Source organism: Arvicola amphibius, chromosome 1 (genome assembly GCF_903992535.2).
Source record: "Arvicola amphibius chromosome 1, mArvAmp1.2, whole genome shotgun sequence".
NCBI lineage: Eukaryota > Metazoa > Chordata > Mammalia > Rodentia > Cricetidae > Arvicola > Arvicola amphibius.
This window is the reverse complement of record NC_052047.1, coordinates 178,480,772-178,501,202: the sequence shown is the minus strand read 5'-3', so window position 1 is coordinate 178,501,202 and position 20,431 is coordinate 178,480,772. Positions and strand designations below refer to the sequence as shown.

Below are 20,431 nucleotides of genomic sequence, written 5' to 3'. Positions count from 1 at the left end.
GGCGGGCTCTGGAATCTCGGGGATGGCGGGGCGGGGCGGAGCGGGAGTTGGGCTTGGAGCTAGTGGGCTGGCGGGGCGCAGAGCCGGACTAGGGCTCCAACCCAACCTGAACTCTGAGAAGGACGATGTGGGGGGCGGGTGACAGGGGTGGTGGTGGTACTGCCAAAACTCCAAAGAGAAGCGCTTGCTAAGAGCAAAGGCCGAACGCGGGGCGGGGGGGTTGAATGGGAGTGGGGTCATAGGGGGTTATAGGGCCGGGGCCAAGGGCAAAATCGGACACCCAATTAATTCTGGGGCTGCCTGCTTTTTTCTGCGGGTTCTGACACTGCTGTTTCCCATAGGACAAGCTCTGTGACCCTCGCCTGGGAATGACTAGTGTTCTGTGTGCTTTGAGCGTCAGTTTCTCTCTCTGTGTAAGACAGAGCCCCTCCACCTCCGGGATAATTGGATTCCCCAGCGAAGCATAGCTTCCTACTTCCAAAATCGGGGGCGGAGGAGCAGGGGCGCTGATGAACTCTTCCAGTTTGAAAACGGATTGTGAGCCCCATCGGCAACTCTAGATTGCAGGCGGTTGCGTCTTCATCGGTCAAGTCTGGGTCTTAGTGGGCTTCCTTGAGAACTTTATTGTTTGCTAGGGCGTGTCTTCCTTAGACCCAGCGGGAGCACGCCCTTAATTTATAGCGGAAAAATACTCAGCCTGGCGGTGGTGGCACACACCTTTAATCCCAGCACTCGGGAGACAGAGGCAAGCGAATCTCTGTGAGTTCGAGGCCAGCCTGGTCTACAAGCGCTAGTTCCAGGACAGGCTCCAAAACTATAGGAAAACCCTCTCTCGGGGAAAAAATTAAAAAAAAAATACCCCCACCCCAAAAAAGAAAAGAAAAATGCTCAGTAGCAAAGCATCCTAGGAAGGTAGTGTAGTATAAGGGTTAACATCCTGAATGTCTCTTATGTGTCACCTTGAATACAACGTTTCCTGATCTATACTATCTCATAGTATGACCAGGGTTAAAGGACAGAATCCATGGGGAATGCTTAGGGTCTAACAAATGCAGTATGCTAATTAAACGGTAGCAAACCCTCGTGTTATTGAATGAGTGGATGAGAAACCATGTAAGGAATTTCAGATTTTTTTGTTTTAAGCGGGAAAATGGCAATCCAAGAGACTCCAATTTTCTAGTCCTAGAGGGTTCGGCTTGCTCCTGCCTGAAGTCTATGGAACCACAAGGTGGCCTGCTAGAAGGCGGCAAACAGGCTTTTGCCTTTCCTGGGCCATCTTGCCTCCTGTTCTCTTTTTCAAGGGAAGTTATGTGGGCCCCAAATAGGCGGAGTTGTCAATAACCCAGTGTTCCAAAAAGTAACCTGTTGTGGTGTGCTGGCTGTGCTTAGCTTCTTTACGTAGAACCACAAGGAATACAGTTCAACGCTTTTGTGTTGATTACAGTGACATGTGTGGTTATGGTTATTGCTGTGACTAGCTTTTCTGGCAAGCACCCTTTCTGACAAATTGACTGTATGACATTTTAATTATATTTTAATAAATAAAGACTGCCTGAAGATCTAAGAGTTAAAGTCCCACTGGTCAGCCTTACAGACCAGATTATGGTAACACACACCTTTACTCTCAATAGCCATAATGACACACACCTTTAATCCGAGTAGCCACACTAGTTGCCATAGAAACTGGGCAGTGCATGCCTTTAACCCCAGCCCTAGGGAGGATTATAAAATGGAAGGAAACAACTCCCCACACAGTCTCATTCTGAGATTCTTGGAGACAGGACCGCCATTTCAGACTGAGGTTGATGTAGCCAGTGGCTGGCTGTTTTGTTTTGCTTTACAGATCTTTAGGTTGAACCCCAATTTCTGACCCTGAGGTTTTATTAATTGTGCTTCAATTGACCTCTCATAACTTGGGACTAGGGAGTGCTGGGGGCGGGGGGTCTGAGTTTCTAGCTAACTTTAGTGAGCCAGTGACCTACAAAAGATGGATTTCAGTGGGCAGCTAATTCTGGAGAGTGCAGAATGGAGCAAGCGGACCAGGGACATGGTAACTGTGTATGCTTTCATTTCCAGGAAACAGGTTTGGTTTTCTTCATATTTGTGTCAGATGGAGCCATTAGGGTGGGAGAAAGTTTGTCAAAATGAAGTCAGGATGTGAATATTTGCTGTCCAGACTCCAGATAAGAGGCAAAATTAGAATCAAGTGTGAGCTCTCTCTCTCTCTCTCTCTCTCTCTCTCTCTCTCTCTCTCTCTCTCACACACACACACACACACACACACACACACACACACACACACACACGGCAGGGGCTTTAAAGTCAAATGGGAAGCAGAGAATAGAGGAGTATGGAAGGAATGGTGGGGAGAGGGTAACTAGCACACTCTGTGACTGACACCTGGTGCCCCATGGGTCCTGTGGGACCAGGCACTGCAATCCTGCACCCGTACTGGGGAACCTTGGTTCTGTTGGGAGCTGCCCTATGAATAGGGACTACTGAGAGAGAGGAGCAGAGGGGGGGGGGGGTCATTGTGAGGCTCAGTTGATTCTGTGAACGCAGTTGTTGGTTCTAGACATCAATCATGAAGCTTCAAGCAGCTGGCTGTTTCCATAGCATCTCAAGGCGATCACATTCTCAAGGTGGTGCTGAGATCCTGCATGGCTGTTCTAGGATAAGGATTCAAAACTCATCTTTATTCATGGAAGGAGAAAAATGGGACAGGCAGCAGAATAAGCCTTTATCTCAGCAGGAGAGCGGGTTTTCTGCCCGGCAGGAAACTGTTGGAAAACAAACAGTGCCCAAGGCTGCTGGATGGCTTTAGACTGGTAAGTCTAAATGTGGAGGCTGTTTCGGTTTGAAGGGTTGCATCTTCCAAACGATCGTCGTCCATGAATCCACAGGACGCTGCTGCCTGATGGCAGGCCTCCATGTCTGGCAGAACATTCTGGCACAACTCCCATGCTCTGTCCAACATGGCGGCGCTGGCCGCCTCTGGCTGAGGACCGCTTGAAATGTGGCTGCTGTGAGTGAGAAACTAAGTCTTGAATTTTACTTAATTTTGTTTTAACTGACACCTAATTCCATTATTAGAAAAAAATTAAGTATATTTGCAAAAAAATAAAAAATAAAACCTTGGGTACGGGAGCTAGTGAGATTGTTCAGAGGGTAAAAGCTCAGGCCACCAAAACTGAACACCTGAGTTTGATCCTCAGGATCTACACAGTAGAAGAGCACTGACTCTATGAGTTTGTCTACGCACAAATTTTTTTAAAAAAAAATGTGATTTAAAGAAAAGGCATATGCGTATCTTTTGAACTGTAAATCTTATAAAAGTTAAATCTAGATCAAATATGTCTGATGAAAATTTTATATCTAGATCAAATATGTCTGATGAAAATTTTATGTCCAAATTGATATCTGGCACACATATCAGATTTTAAAGACTTAGTGTAAAAAAAAAGAATATAGAAGATTCTACTAATTCTCATTTATCTTCTTTTTTTTTTTAAGGTTTATTTATTTATTATGTACACAGTGTTCTGCCTGCATGTATGCCTGCAGGCCAGAAGAGGGCACCAGATCTCATTGCAGATGGCTGTGAGCCACCATGTGGTTGCTGGGAATTGAACTCAGGACCTCCGGAAGAACGGCCAGTGTTCTTAACCTCCAAGCCACCTCCCCAGCTCCTCTCATTTATCTTCTTATACATTAAAAATCATAATATTCTGGATTGACATTGAAATTAGTCTTAACTGTTGTGTTTATTTCTTTAGTGTGACTACTGGGAAGTCTAAGATGGCGAATGTGTCTCATGTTACACTCCTGTAGGACAGCACTGGTGTGCATAGAAAGAAGGTCTTGTCAATGGCTGAATCCTTGAAATGAATTCATTTTAGGATGACTTATTGGGAGGTAGTGAAATGTGGGAAGTAGGGCTTGGTTGGAGACCGTATTCTCAGGACTGCATTTCATCCTGCGTCCTTCTTGTTTTTGAGACAAGGTCTCTCTGTGTAGCTTTGGAGCCTGTCCTGGAACTTGCTCTGTAGACCAGGCTGATCTTGAACTCACAGAGATCCGCCTGCCTCTGCCTTCCGAGTGCTGGATTAAAGGCGTGTGCCACCACTGCCCAGCCTGGCCCCTTCTTACATCTTCTTTTTTCTCTGTTTCCTCAACCACACATTCCCACCACCATGATTTTCTGCCCAGCACCTCCTTTCCCCAGCTTAGTTATTTGTCAGGAGTTTGTAACAGTAGTGAGAAAAGTAATGAATACCACTAACACCAGAACACCTCCCCCCGAGACACACATAAGCACACACATGCACACACACAAGCAGCACAGGCACACACAAACACACAGGCACAGACACACACACACATGCACACATACACACAAAGACACACAGACACAGGGACACACATTTAATCACATTTGCAGCACGCACGCACGTACGCGCGCGCGTGCGCACACACACACACACACACACACACCCGTCACGAGCCACTGTGATGTCAGACTGGAGCAAACTGACCAGCAGTCTCTGCACATTCCCCACTTCCCACACAAACCCGTGCAGCTGCCCCTCACTCCCAGAGTTCTCTTTTCAAACTCTTCTCCAGGAAACACAGATCAAGCTCCTGCAGTTGGAGTTGAAGCCCTACTTGGCTTCTTGTTTAGCTTAAGCATATTTCTGGCTTACTCATATCTTAAATTAACCCATTTCTATTGATCTGTGTATGTGCATGTGGCTGTGGCTTACCAGCAAAGTCCATGGTGGCGGCTCCATGGCTTCTCACAGACTCTGCCTACTCTCTCCTCCTCTGTCTGCTTGGAACTCTCACCTTGCCCTATTCTGCTAAGCTACTGGCTGAAACAGATTTATTCATTGCCAATAAAAACAACACATAGACAGAAGGACTTCTCATACCATCTTCTTTCAGGACTCTGTGCCAAATAGACGAATCCAGAAGATAAATGCTAGGAGCTGGGGAATTCATCCTTACCTAACAATTTTATAGGACCAAATTGGATGCATCTTACCAAATATGCCGAATGCACCTTAAGCCACATTTAAAATAATATTTCTCTTGCAGAAATTTGAGAAAATTTAAAACAGTGATGCTAAAAATTTGAATTATGAGTCACTTATGATGGGCAGTGATTCTTTCTGTTTATTACATGTACTCAGAACTTCTTTTACAATTTGAATGCCTAACCATGAATTCTTATGAAGCTAACACTTTATTAATATGAACACATACTAATCAGTGAAGGGGCATTCTTTTGCTTTATTCATATTGTTTTTTTAAAGATTGGGGCTTATTTTTAGAACATAACAAAATCAAGTAGGAAGTAGAGTTCCCATATACCCTCTACCCCCCAACACACCCCCACTAGAGTTCATATTAGTTACAATTAATGAGCCTGTTTGCTCATTATTAGCACCCAAGGTTCATAGTTCCCATTAGGGCTTGCTTTTGATGTGTGTTCTACGGGTTCGGACAGTACATAGAGATATACTGACATTATAATGTCATAGAGAATGCTGTAGCTTCTCCGTCCCTAAAGGCCTCAGTTCTCTGCCTCTTCGTTGCTCCCCCTCCCCCTCCTCCTCCTGGATATTGCTGGTCTTTTCATTGCCCCCATCATTTTGCCTTTTGCAGAAGGTTATATCCTTGGAATCCTGCAGCATGTAGCCTTTTCAGATTGGCTTCTTCCACTTGCAATAATTAGGTCTCTTTCCTGTCTTTTCATGACTAGCTAACTTGTGTATGTTTAGCCCTGCACAATCTGGATGTGTCCCAGTTAATTCATCAGTTCATTCAGGACCTTTATCAGGGAGTGTTTGGTGGGAAGAAGGATTTCTCAAAGCCACAACTTCTACTCCAGTGACCAAGGCCATGTTGTGGTTTATTTAATTTATTTATTTATTATGTACACAGTGTTCAGCCTCCATATATGCCTGCAGGCCAGAAGAGGGCACTAGATCTCATTACAGATGGTTGTGAGCCACCATATGGTTGCTGGGAATTGAACTCAGGACCTCCAGAAGAGCAGCCAGTGCTCTTAACCTCTGAGCCATCTCTCCAGTCCCCATGTTGTGGTTTTATCAATGTCCAAAATATGTCGATTAGAGTTAACTATCCAGGGTCTTAGTTAGGATTTCTGTTGTGATAAATAACCATGATCCAAACAGCACTTGGAGAGAAAGGGGTTTACATCTCGTACACTTTCAGGTAATAAATAAAACCCCCATCACTGGGGGTGAGCTAGGGAAGTCATCATCATGAATCTCTGCTATGAGATGGGAAGGTCTTCTTAGAGACCTGATCTTTCCTTGGGTTCCATGTCCTGTGCCTGGGAAGTGTCTGCCAGGGAAGTGTCTGCTGACACTGAATAGAACTCTTGTTCTGGGATGCTGTTTTCGAGGCTATGACACTGTGTGCTTTCACCGGCTGCTGCTCCAACCTGGACCCTTCTTATGATAATTCCTCAGATCTGGCTTCTGAGATTTGTAGTGATAGTTTATTTGTATTTTAATAAATAAAGCTTGCCTGATGATCAGAATTTAAAGCTGAGCTACTAGAGGTCAGGGAGTGGTGGCACATACCTTTAATCCCAGGACTCAGGAGACAGGCAGATGGAGCTCAGGGCTACCCTGGGCTACCCAGGATGGATCCAGAAACAGATTCAGGTGGTGGTGGCTCACACCTTTAATCCCAGTGTTTGGAAATAACACACCTTTAATCCCAGCACTGGAGAGGTGGAGACAGGAGCGATATGGCTGGACAGAGGGAGGAATATAAAGAAGAAGAGATAGGAACTCAGTGGAAAGTAGAGTCTGAGGTTTGGGGGAGACTCAGTGCAGTCTGAAGGATCACCCCTTCCTTCAGTCTGAGCATTGGTAGAGGTAAAAGGTCTCTCTAGTGGCTTACTGCTCTGCTTTTCTGATCTTCAGCCTGAACCCTGATAGCTGTCTCTGGGTTTTTCATTTTTCATGCCGCAGATTCATGTACCACCCTTGTGATTTGTTTTTCTGGAGTTTTATCATCCCCACTGACATTAGCCCATCTGATTTCACACAAAAGGAGTGGGGCATTGTCTTTGATTGATGATTGATGTGGAAGGGCCCAGCTCACCCTGGGTGACATCATTTCAGGGCTGGTGGTCCTGGATGATAAAGAAAGAAAGCCAAACACACTATGAGGAACAAGCCAGGAAAGCAGAACTCCTCCATAACCTCTCATAACTTCCTGCCTCAGTGAGGTCCTGCCCTGGCTTCCCAGAATGATGAGGTTCAACGTGTAAGATGAAATCAACCCTTTCCTCCCATGCTTCTTATGACCATAGGGGTTGATTGCACCAACGGAAACTCTAAGACACAGACTCTTCTGGCCTACAGAGGGCTGGAGTTTTTAGGGATGAGAGTACCTTTCTACCAGTGTGTTCTCTAGTGTCTTCGAAATGACACATCCTCCAGGAACATAGAGGTGAACTAATATTTTTGTACACACATCAACAACCAGCCTCAGATGGAGAAAGGTCTCAGAAAGCCCTACTCCTTCTCAATGGACTATTTCTGATAGGTTTGAAGACAGGAAGAGTCATTGCCTTTAGTTGTGTGCCGACTGATGGCTCCACCAGGCTTTAATGGATAGTCCTCATTCAGTGGTCCCCCAGCACAGATGGCTCTGTTTAAACTAGATGGTCACAAAAATACAAGTCATAAATCTAGGAAAGGAGAAAGGAAAGATTGACGAGAGTAAAAATGGTTTAAGAAAAGGTTGGGGAAGATGGGTGGTGGTGTACACCTTTAATCCCAGCACTCTGGAGGCAGAGGCAGGCGGATCTCAGTTCAAGCCTGGTGTAGTAAGGAGGGCCCGCTTGTTAGTCCCAACTGCCCGGCTAGCTCAGCCCCGAAATAACCACACAGAAACTATATTAGTTAAAACACTGGTTGGCCCATTAACGCTAGCTTTTTATTGGTTAACTCTCATTTTAATTTAACCAATTTCTATTAATCTATGTATTGCCACGTGGCAGTGGCTTACCGGCAAAGCATATCTATCTCCTGCATGGCATCCCCTCACTCTGCTTTCTTCCTCCCAGAATTCAGTTCGGTCTTCTCCACCTATGTTCAGGCTAAGGCAGATTCTTTATTCATTAACCAATACAAGCAACACACAAAGGGGACTCCCACTTCAGCCTTGTCTTCAAAGTGAGTTCCAGGACAGCCAGGACTAAGCAGAGAAACCCTGTTTTGAAGGCAAAGAAAAACAAAACAAAAACAAAGAAAGAAAGGAAGAGAGAGAGAGAGAGAGAGAGAGAGAGAGAGAGAGAGAGAGAGAGAGAAAGGATGGAGGGATGGAGTGGGGGGAATGTAATCAGAATGCATTATTTACATGTATGAAATTGTCAAAGATCTAACTTAATAAATAAAAATCAGGGTGATTTTCCAGAGGATAAAAATGCCCTTCATGCTGCACAGTGGTGGCGCACACCTTTAATCCCAGCATTTGGAGGCAGAGAAGGTGGATCTCTGTGAGTTCGAGGCCAGCCAGGTTTACAAAGCGAGTTCCAGGATAGGCTCCAAAGCTACAGAGAAACAGTGTCAAAAAAAAAAAAAAAAAAGAAAAGAAAAGAAAAAAAAAAAGCCTTTCACGTGTGCGGTACACCTAGTGGCTTGTGACATCCTCTGTCATTACATTGAGGCTTGTTAAGTGGTAACATTTATGATGTATTCGGTTTTAGAGACATGTGTTTCACAGTAAAAGGAGAAAAACACTTAAAATTAATCTTTTCTGAACTCCACTTAGACTTTCATGGCTACCAAATACAATTCTTTCTATAACTCCCGACTTTTTACAAGAATTTGAGAAACGTCCTGAGATCGAATTCTCTAAGTTTAGTACTACTTTCCCAATATATTTGCACTGTCTGTTTCCAGTTGGTTCTTAATTGTATGCCAGAAGCAAAAATAGGTTCTATGTTTCCAGAGTCTGGTCTGGCCATTCTGAAACACAATGATCTGATTTACCAACTTGCATTAACAGTAAGACTGGAAATTATGAAATTCTAGCAAGACAACTGTGGTTTTCTACATGCTTCCTGTCAGGTCCCACAGGGCTTGCGTCTTACAACACACATCTACCTATATCTATTTACAAATAAGGATATGGAAGGAGAGAGTGGCTAAGAACTTTGCCCCAGTGATGTAGCTCTCGAAAGTAGTAAAGGATCTCTAATGTGCTCCAACCGTCAGGATGCATAGCCTTACGACACCCTCCCTCTTCGGGAGCAGACAGTGTATACTGACAACAGTGGACAGCCCCTTCACATTTCCACGGAAGACTTTTATCTTTCCGTGACCCAGAGAAACTAGGATCCTACTTTCGAAGGGTTCCTATAGCGAATCTGTTGGGAAGGAAAGGGACCAAAGATAGTGAAATCTGTATAATCTGTTTCTTACAGGTCCCGGACTTTAACTCAGCTATTCCTGCACCATGCAGTAGGGGGCGCCTCTTGGCAGCTTTTTAAAAACCCTTTAAAGTTGCGGAGGGGGCGTGTCCACCAGCGCGAGAGGAAAAGGCAAAAGCAAAATTAAACCCTGACTAAGTAGTTTTAAAACTCCACAAAACTCGGTAAACAGTGCAAGAAGTGGTAGAAAAACAACAAATTAGGTTTCACGAGTTACTACTAAGAGGCAAACAACATTCCTGTGGTTTTCTTGACCTGCCTGCCGTTCGTCCAAATCCATCACTGTTTCATTTGCTGCACAAAGTTACTTTTCGTCGTGGTGTCCTTTTTCAGGTCCACATTTTCTGAATTCATGAGCCGTGCCTGTGGCACTGCGTGGACTCTGGGAGTGTGGATATCAGTTTACACTGGGCCTTCAGCAAATAATCCTCCAGAGCGCCCCCACCCCACCCCGCCTCCTCCACCCTCCCAGCCCTGGAGAAACCCTCCCCTAGCCTGGAGACATCCTCTCCTAGGGCGGGGAGGGCCCAGCGCCAGCGCCCGCGTCTTCTCCGCCGCTTGGCAGCAACTTGCTTTCTCTAAGAGCCATGCTTCGAGTGATTGTAGAATCTGCCACTAACATCCCTAAAACGAAATTTGGGAAACCGGATCCTATCGTTTCTGTCATCTTTAAGGGTAAGACAACGTTTTCTTCTCGTTCTGAAGCCCCTTTCTTGAAGGCGAGGCACTTGGATCTCGTTCTTTTCAAATCAGCAGTTGGCGGGGAGGGTGAAGCGACTCTCTGTTCCCCTGGCGGTTCCAGGTTTACCTGGGCAGGGCAGGTGCGGATCACTGCTGAGGGCATTTAACTTGCTCTAGGGTTTTGAGACTCAGTGAATGACCCGACATTTCTGTAAACTCGTCGCGGGGAACCTCTATTTGCCACTCTCTTGAGTTCAGGTATGAAGGGCTTTGCTGGTTCAAAGTTTGTGTCCAAGGATAAGGGTGCATTTTTAAAACTTTCCTTGTGAGAAATGAGTAACGGAGGCACCATTACACTATTAACTAGTCTGATGCTGCTTTTACTGTCCTTTGGACTTTTGGAACGTTATGAAGCTACTCTTTCTAATGTTCTGCATCTCCAGGAGTTGGGATGTTTGCATGTGTTCTGAAACTTTGGGATTGCCCACCCCGAAGGAGCTCTGAAACACGCACGCGACACCTCAGGTGTCTGGCTATGTGACCTTGGGCAAATGACTTCAACATTCCTTCGCGTCTCGGTGTTCCTCTGTGGAACAAGGGAGGAAGGTTTAGACTGGCCGGTCTTCAAAAAGCCTCTTGGAATTCCAAGCACTTATTTACACTAACAGTGTTTGCGGTGGTGGAGGAGGACCAGGAAGGGTGAAACGCCCTCCTCCTCCCAGGCGAGGCAGGTGATAGCAGCTCAGGCGGGAGGGCAGGGGCAAACCTGGACTTGGGGGCTTCCTTTCTTTTCCCTTTGGCCATGGTCCTAGTAAGGTCACCATCTCACTTCTCCGTGGGGGCACCCTGCTTAACTAGAGCTTTGACAGGCAGACATTTCCTTACCACATCTTGGCACATTTCCCTCCAACCCCAGGAATTAGACAACTTCTTCCTCACAGGTTCTGTGTAGCTTACCCCTTTCTCCACTCTTGTGTCCATTTCTATTTTTCTTCTCAAATCTTTTGTTCCCCCTGAAGGCGAGCAAGAAAAGGAAAAATACAAAATTCAAAGCTGCTAAATGGATGTTCAGTTAGAAAGAGAAAAAGAAGGAAGGAAGGAAGGAAGGAAGGAAGGAAGGAAGGAAGGAAGGGAGGAAGGAAGGAAGGAAGGAAGGGAAAAGGAAGGAAGAAGGAAGGAAGAAAAATGAAGATATCTAGAAAACAAAATTAAGACCCTTATAGGACAGTGTGGTTTACAGTTCTTACTCGGGATTACCAGGAGTCATATTGAACTCATTTGCATATTGTACTTTTAAAATCTATTTATCTTAAAATTGGTACACAACACTGACATCACATGAAGGATTTGTGCCTTTCAATGGCACGTAAAAAGGTTCTGGGATTGAGAGGTCCCTTTTGAGGCAAATTGTACAGATTATGGGATAATCTGGAATTATCGATTAAAAATCTAATTTATTATCTAGGAAGAATATGCAGTATCTGAAAATTTTAATTGTCCAAAAATAAGTTGATGAATGAGAACACTCAGCTGGAATGGGGAAATTTTAAACTGGCAAATGTGGTCTAACCAAACAATCATGTTTCTGATTCCCTTTGGGTGTGCAGATTGTGTGGTAAAGTCATCCATCCATTCATTCATTCATTCACTCATTCATTCATTCATTCATTCATTCTTCATTCATTGAGCACAAGAAAGATCATTGAACTCAATGTGGGAACATCTGAACTCTAGGGAAACATTCTTTTTTGTGGGAGTCTCCCTTTTTTTTCCATCCTGGAGATCAAACCTAGGGTCTTGCACACAGTGCCGCTGAGCTGCATCTCTGTCCTGCACATCTGGACACTAGCCAGCATTCCTAAATAACTGATAACCTTGGCTACCCCAGCTCTTCCCATAGGAGTCTCAGTTTCCTTAGCTGTGGCATGCAGCAGGATGCTCCCTTTCTTGCTTTAAGACAATGGAACTCTCTAGTACCAAGACTCTGACCATGTGTTCTCGGTGAGTTCTGAGAGCCATTGTCTTAGACGGTATGGGAGAGGCAGTAATGGATATGATTTCTTCTCTTGCCTTCCTTCTTTTCCAGCAGTCTGAAAATCTTGGTGATGGCAAATACTTCCCACTGTGTATCCAGTGTTAAGATCTGTGTGAAATTAAGCAGGACTAAGTCCTGATAGAACTAATGATTTTACATAGTAGTATCAATGTTCATAAATGGCCCGGGGGGGAGGGGAGAGGAACCAGCTCTGCCTACTTTCTGTGACGGCAGGAAACATGGCTGATTGAGAGGAGGACACGGGGCTGATGATGCTCGTGTGGCTACTGTGAGGCCACGTCCACCAGTTTTCCATCACTGTGACGACGACAGAGACAGCCACCCAGGAGGAAAGAGCTTTTGACTGAGGGTTTGGTGGTTCGGTCTATGACTGATCAGATCGATTGCTTTGGCACTTCCTGGTAGAAGTGTGTGCCAGAGTAATGCTGTTCCGATACATCATGGTCAGAAAGGCAGAGCAATGCTGTTCACATCACGCCCAGAAAAGGGGGGGAAAGGAAGATATAAGGGTCTTAACCTCTTTACAGACACACCCCAGTGATCTAAATCCTCCTACCCATCCCCAGCTTTTACAGGTTCCACCACCTAGGTTCTGCCACATAGTAGGTTGGAGAATAAGTCTTTCGCTGTTGGGACTTTAAGGACCACGTCTCTGAACCCCAGCAGAGGTCCTGCTGGCCTCCAGCTAACACTGCAGCCGGGAGCATGCATACTGGTTATTAGGACTAGTTTGGAGCTGACCTCTGGCCTTGTGTAGCCTTCCACGCTGGCTGTGGAGTTGTTACTCCAGGCCTCATGAAACAGGAAGGCTGGTTGGGCTTCTGCTGTTGGAATTTGGATGTGCGGGAATACACTAGGAAGGCAGCAGAGCCTATGTTGCTTTTCTCCCTCTTGGGTTCCACGAACCGGTTCTAAATTTTAAGCCAGCTTGTCTGAGGGCTACAGGTAGCCATGCTTACAGATAACCAGAGTGTGTAGCTGAGTCCAGCAGAAATTAGAGTGTATGGAGCTCCGAGACAAACTCCGAGACAAACCATTTAGAGATTTTTAAGTATGGGCTGGTGAGAAGGCTCAGTGGTTAAAAGCACTTGCTACCAAGACTGATGGCCTGAGTTCAGTCCCTGAAGGCAAGAGAAAGAGAACATATGCCTGTAACTTGTCCTCTAATCACCCCCCTGCCAACACACACACACATACACACACACACACACTCACACATAGACACACACTCTCACATACAGACATACTCACACACACACACAGACACAGACATATACACACTCACAGACACACACTCACATACAGGCACACACACACATAGGCACACACTCACATATATACATACACACACCACACACACACATATACACAAAGACACACAGACACAAATAAAAATTTAAACTTTAGTTTATATCATATCTTAGTTCTTTGAATATCAGCAAAATAAAGTAAAACAAACCAGCACTATAGAAGGGATTATACCGCTGAAAAGTGAAAGTTCTCACTCCACTCCATCCTAGCGTTCCCACTCTCCTGGGAATCACCGGTCCAAAAATTTTTGTTTGTTTGAGGCAGGGGCTTATGTAGCCGAGCTCAACCTTCAAGTCCATGGGTATCTGAGGATAAACTGAAATTTCTGATACTCCTCATTCTCCGTCTCCCACCGGTTTATTCTGCACAATTAGGTTATAAGCCTCTTTCTGCAGACATGCAAGTTGCTCCTGTCTTGTGAGCATGCGCACTTGTGCGCATGCACACAAATGGCTGGTGCCGTGGGTTTGTTTTGTTTTGTTGGTTGCTCTGCAGTCTTTTAAAGGTCATTTTGCTAGATGGATGTTACCATGCACTTTTATGTTCCCTCTGGCTCATCCCTTGCTTCTGCGTGAAGGAATTCTCTTGGAAAGGTTTAGTGGAGAGAACCTTTCCTCGTGTGTGCCCACCCTGCTGTGCCTGGACAATGTGGCAGCGTCTCATTCATAGGGCCAGCCCACTCCTGGGAAACATGGCTGCCACAGTCGCAGTTTCCCGACTCTGTCCTCACGATAGGGTCATTTTGCCACCACGTTTCCTGTCTTCTTGCCACTTGCAGAACTTTTCCTTGTGGGTTGTCGTCTGCCAAGTGTCCAGATGTGCACTTGGTGATTGTTGGCTTAGCATGTAGTTTTCTGCACTCTTCTTATGTCCCTTGGACATGTTTTAGTGTGTGAGCCTAGACATTTTTAGTGCCTCTTCCAATTAGCACAGCCAGACTTTGTAATCTCCCCTCCCCCCTTTTATTTGTTTGTTTTGTTTTTGAGACAGGGTCTCACTATGTAGTCGGGCTGTCCTGGACTCACTCAGTAGACCTCAGACTCATGGAGATCTGCTTGCCTCTGCCTCCCAAGTGGTGGGATTAAAGACATATACCAGTATGTCCAGCCCCAGTTTAGAAAGCTTAAGGAAATCACTTCCTCTCCTATGACTCCTTGGGGATGGGGGTGGGGGTGGGGGTGGGGGGGATCAGTAATGGCTTCTCTGGAAGGAATGAGTCTGTGAGTCTTCTGAGAATGACTTGCCTGTCCTCATTCACCTGGACCCCTGAGCCATTTCACAGGCCCCACTTACCTGTTTCTTAGCAAGAACCACTTTGTTATTTGAAATTACTATCTGAAGCTTTATCATAAAAAACTTGCAAGTAAAAACCTCACACATTAAAATTAACCAGACTGGAAGTCTACGCATCTCAATGACTTTCACTGAATAGTTACAATAGCCAATCAAATAGTTACGATAATAACAATAAGTAAATAAGTACAATGCTGAACCAAAATCAAATAAATAAAAAGAAATTACTATCTGCAATTTGTTTTTTGATTTTATTTTCATTTGGGGATATTAATATAGAAGCGTGTGTGTGTACGTGTGTACGTGTGTGTGTATTTTTCTGTGACATAGTAATAATTTATATTTGTGAGGTACAGTGCAGCAATATGGTGCGATACACCACACTGCTGAGCATGCAGTGTGTGTCTGCATGCCCAGAACTCAGGAGGTAGAGTTAGGCAGGTTGAAAGTATGAATACAAAGCCAGACTGGGAAACATAGTAAGCATGTAGAGTGTGTGTGTGTGTGTGTGTGTGTGTGTATGTGTGTAAAATGATAAGGCAAGTTGACATAATTACCACATCAAGATTATTTATTTCCTTGTGTGAGAAACATTCAAATTCCTGAGACATTTTCCTTCCTTCCCTCCTTTTTTCTTTTTCTTCTTGTGTGTATCTCTGTGTGTGTGCTGTGTGTGTGTATATAATGTGCATGCCAGCGGCACTTGTATGGAGGTCAGAGGTCATCTTTGAGTGGCGCTTCTCATCTCCCACTGTGGAGGCAGGTCTCTTGTTCGTGGGTGGCACACAAATTCCTGGGGACTCTTCCGGCTCTTCTGTAACAGAGTTTGAATGATAGAACCACGCTGTGTACAGCTGTATGTAGGCTGTGGAGAGTCGAACTCAGGTCCTGGCCCTTGCTCAGCAAGCGCTTTACCCACCGAGCCATCCCCACACTGTCCAGAGATAATTTTTTTTTTTTTTTAAATATTTATTTACTTATTATGTATACAATATTCTATCTGTGTGTATGCCTGCAGGCCAGAAGAGGGCACCAGACCCCATTAGAGATGGTTGTGAGCCACCATGTGGTTGCTGGGAATTGAACTCAGGACCTTTGGAAGAACAGGCAATGCTCTTAACCTCTGAGCCATCTCTCCAGCCCCAGAGATAATTTTTGAAAGAATTTTTAGATAAGCTTTAAGAAGGTGTGAGAGTCCATTAAGACTGGTGAAATCCGATGGGTGAAGGGTCTCGCAGGGCTCACTCTCTGTAGTCTGTGAAGGTATAGTCTATAGAACCTTGACCCACCTATGGCCCATTATAGAGTCTAGAAGATTCTTCCTGGCTAATGATGGTCATGGAGCACGGATAATTTCATAGAACCATGGTATTGTATGGACAAATACTCAGGAAGGCCAAAGTGTTTAATCTACTGAGTCATCCTCCTCGCTTCCGGGAGAAAAGGGCTTGGACACTCACTACAGAAGGATGGTGAACCCGCCCTGCTGAAGCACAGGGACTGTACGTTTCCCAAAGGCACATTCTTTAGCGTTCAGTCATTTACAAAACCACAGTTGCCGTTAGAAATTAATTACCATGTCCTGTTTTTCCTTCCCTCCTCCATGACATAGCTCACCCCATGCCCTCAGTCAGGGGCATTGGCACTTTTCTGGTGTCTTTTCTGATTATTAGTTTCTCCCTGCTTTTAGGGTTTCTAAGCCCTGTCCCAGTGGCGTGGTAGGTTTATGCCTTCGCCAGCATGTGACACACTGATATGGAGTATGCTTCCGACAGCAAAGGGCTGGCAGAAGATTAGAGACATCACAGAGTAATAAAACCTTTGCTTGCTAATCCTGGAGGGGGCCGGGGCGATTGGCCCATCTTCCTTTCTCAGGAAGAATTACACTTAAAGTTCTCTCAGGTGCTTGGTGGGTGGACCCAGGTAAGGAGCTACTGCTCGACGTTCCTGAACACTGACTGAGCACAGCTGCCTCGGAGTAGCTGCTATGCAGACAAACTAACATGTTTGTAGGCTCATACCTGGGAAGAGCCGTGAGAGGCTGCTGGTGTTTGTGCTGAAAACTGGTGTGGGAAACACTCGCTGGTCTACAGCACAAATGCTGCCTGGCACACTCTGGTGTGACAGCAGCCACCTCGGTGACTTCACAGTCCACTGAACAGCTGTTCTGTTGAACAGGGGTGCACTCTGAGCATAGGTCCCACAGAGATATCTGTGGGACATCTGTCACTTTAAGCCTTTATCAACTAACTTCTAATTGGCCATTGGAGAGCAAAGGGCCTGGGCTCTGGAGCCAGCAGAGGGAGGCCTGGAAGAGGATTTTAATTGCCACTTCTTATTTCCTAATTGCTCCAGAACAGATGAAATCTTCAGTGTTTTAAATAATACTCAGTGTTTTTTTTTTTTTTTTTTTTTTTTTTAAATCAGTTTGACATAAACTGAGTCACCTGGGAAGAAGGAACCTCAGCTGAGGAGTTACTTGCTTCAGATTGGCCTGTAGACAAGGCTGTGGGGGCATTTCCTTGATTAAAGATTGGTGCATGAGGGCCTAGCCCCTGTGCGTGGTGCCATCCCTAGGTAGATGGTCCCGAGTTACATCAGAAAGCAAGCTGAGCAAGGATGTTGAGACAGTCGTAATCAGCGCTCCTTCATGGTCTCTGCTTCCGTTCCCACCGCTAGGTTTCTGCCTTGGTTTTCTTTTATGATCGTTTGGGATCAGAACTTGTAAGTCAAATACACTCTCTTCCCCTAAGTTGTTTTTGGTCATAGCCTTTCTATCACAGCACCAGAAAAGCAAAGTAGAGTAACCACCTAGCTCGCAGTTTACCTGTGGGTCAGGTGGAAATGCAGAAGGCTTGCACACAGCAATTCTAAATTTCCTCTCCGGTTGGATAAGTTGCTTTTTATGGAGTCCTATGGTAAACCAGGCAGTGTAAAGAGTCAAAGAGAAAAACAGATTGAAGGTGTTCTCTTCCCGGCCTAGGAGCCCAACTAATTAGGACATTAGAATGAGATACAAACTAAAACAAGCGTGGAAAATTTGTAATTTAAGAGTAAAAGAGGCCAGATTTGGTAGTGTATGCCTGTAATCCAGGACCTGAGAAACAGATGCAAGAGGATCACTTCAAGTTCAAGGCCATCTGGTCTACATAGCCGGTTCCAGACCAAGCATGTATAGGGAGACCTTGTCTCAAAAATCGAACCAAGCCAACTAACCAAACAAACAAACAAAAAGAATAAATAGAAAATGAAGTTTAAGAAGATGTTGACATTTAATTTGGTCTTAATTAAAGGATAAGTGGAAGTTAGGAGGTAGCTGGACAGGGTTTACATCTTAACAACTGGGAGGCTGAGACAGGGGGATCACAAGTTCAAGGCCTGACTGGGCTGCATAGTGAGACCCTGTGAAAGAAAAAAGGGAGTGAGGAATGGAGGGAGGAGGAAGAAGGCATTCCGGGCTTTGAAACAATCATAAAGGGCAGTGGAATTGTGGGTTTATGTGGTGAGATTAACAAGAGTAGTCTGGGGCCCAGCAGTGGTGATAGATGCCTTTAATGCCAGTACTAAGGAGGCAGAGGCAGGTGGATCTCTGTGAGTTCAAGGCCAGCCTGATCTACAAAGTGAGTTCTGCAACAGCCAGGGCTACACAGAGAAACCCTGTCTGGAAAAATCAAAACCACAAAAAAAAAAAAAAGAAAAAAAGAAAAAGAGTAGTCTGGTCAGGGAGTTGTGATTCGTTGGTAATACTGGGAAGCCTTTCCATGAACGGCATCCCCAGAGTATGATAGATTGCTTAGGTTTATTGATCGAGTCAAAAGCTCCCTAGGGCGGAGGAATCACCTTCAGGCTGCCATTAGAAGGGAAGAGCTAATAAAGATACTAAGGAAGCAGCCTGATTGATCCAAGTTAGGAGGAAACCACACCTCGCAGGCAAATGGAGTCCTCCTTCTTGCACTTCACCGTGAAATGGAATACCAGACTGGCTGCCCTGTGTCCAGGCAGAGTGACACCGTCATGGTCATGCGGGAGGCTCCCGAAGGTCACATGGGGAGCATGTCCTCAGCCAAGCTGAAATGTGGGTCTCATTCCCTCCTTTTCCCGCACCCCTGTTCAGCCTGGAAGGGTAAGGAGTCACAGTCAGGAGTCATTCTGTGAGGAGCCTGTTCAAGCTTGTGCAAGGAAATGGAAGGTTTCTAAAGCTACAGAGAAACCTTACAGAGTATAGGTTATGCGCACACAGGAGTCTGACGCATGTCAGGCAAGGGCCATTGTTTGGCACTTGTCTTCTCTCTCTCTTCCCTCAAGTGAGTGATTCCTGCTGGTCCAATTGTTCACCCCAATTAGCAGGGGCCAAAGAGAGCAGCAGCCCAGGACATACAAAGTAGGTATACCAGAAGTATTTACTGCAGTGTGAGCCCTGAACACCTAGACATTAAACCACTTGGCTCCTCTCCTTTCAGCTCAGGGAACTAGACCTGTTTTCAATCAATCACTTGACCCAACCCTGTATAAAGAGTCCCTTTTTCTATGGTCAACATAGTGTGTGGAAAGCCTTTGGACTGGGAGGGGGGTTAAGTTTTGCCCCTGGTTTTATTACTAGAAGGTGAATATCTTTGGGCAATTACATTTCTAGCCTTCATTTCCTTGTCTGTAAAATGCTGGGAAAATGTTCCCTTTCTAGGGTGTTATAAGGAGCAGTAGCGATATAAAACACTTTCAAGAGTGCGCACCTTCCCCTTCCTGTGACCTCTCCTTCTTTCGGCTCTGGGGGCATGCGTAGAATCCTGGGGGACCTTTCTCAGGGACATCCCAGGCTTAGTTGCTCAGAATAAGTGGGATCCCCTTTAGCTATGACTGCACCAGAATCTTTTTTTCTTTGGGTTTAAAGTCCCTCATGTTTATTTTTATAGTATATTTATAGTTTGATTGAGAGTAATATGGTAAATGTTCACACACATACAAAGAGGTCAGGAATATTTTTATATATTATTGGTTAACCCCTAGGAAGCTCTATCTACATGTATACCTGTAGTGCTGCCTTAACACACACACACACACACACATATAATGGTAGTTTTTAAATGTTTCTGAAAATTCCTTGCAAACTTTGTTGTGAATTTTGCCACCAACCTTGGGGCAGTGTCTAATAGTCCCTATACTTTGATGTAGGCTGCCTTGCCGATTCTAGCTAACAATTAGTGTACAGCAGAACAGCTCATGACATCCAAGGCTGTACCATCATGGGAAACATATCCTCTGTCTGGGTTTCTTCTTCGGATGTTCATCTTGGGGACTGAGTCAACACATAAAAAGTTCAGCTGAGGATACCATGTTGAAGAGACCACTTCCGCACAGAGAAATGCTGAGGAGCCCAGGCCTTCCAGTTCCCAGGGACTGCACCAGAATCTTAAGGCTGGGCCTATTGGTTTATTGAGAGTGTGTCAAGCCCTCTCTTAGGCACAAGGTTAAGTTCTTTGTTTTTCTTTGTAGTGAAAGACATATAACATTTATCATCTCAGCATTTTAAAGTACACTGCTCTGTTATGAGATATTCACAATGTTGCTCTTACCTTTAGGCTATGGTAAATAATGCCGCTGTGCATGGTGGG

At 45.2% G+C, this 20,431-nt stretch overlaps 1 protein-coding gene across 2 annotated transcripts in view; it reads left to right on the top strand.

The window, feature by feature from the left end:
• The first annotated feature begins 10,039 nt into the window (after positions 1-10,039).
• Myof (myoferlin) overlaps positions 10,040-20,431 on the top strand; it is a 144,822-nt gene continuing 134,430 nt past the window's right edge. For both annotated transcript variants that reach the window (XM_038323629.1, XM_038323623.1), the window contains exon 1: positions 10,040-10,156. In XM_038323629.1, the coding sequence (XP_038179557.1) occupies positions 10,069-10,156 (88 nt within the window). In that variant the 5' untranslated portion in view covers positions 10,040-10,068. The remainder of the gene's footprint in view (positions 10,157-20,431) is intronic.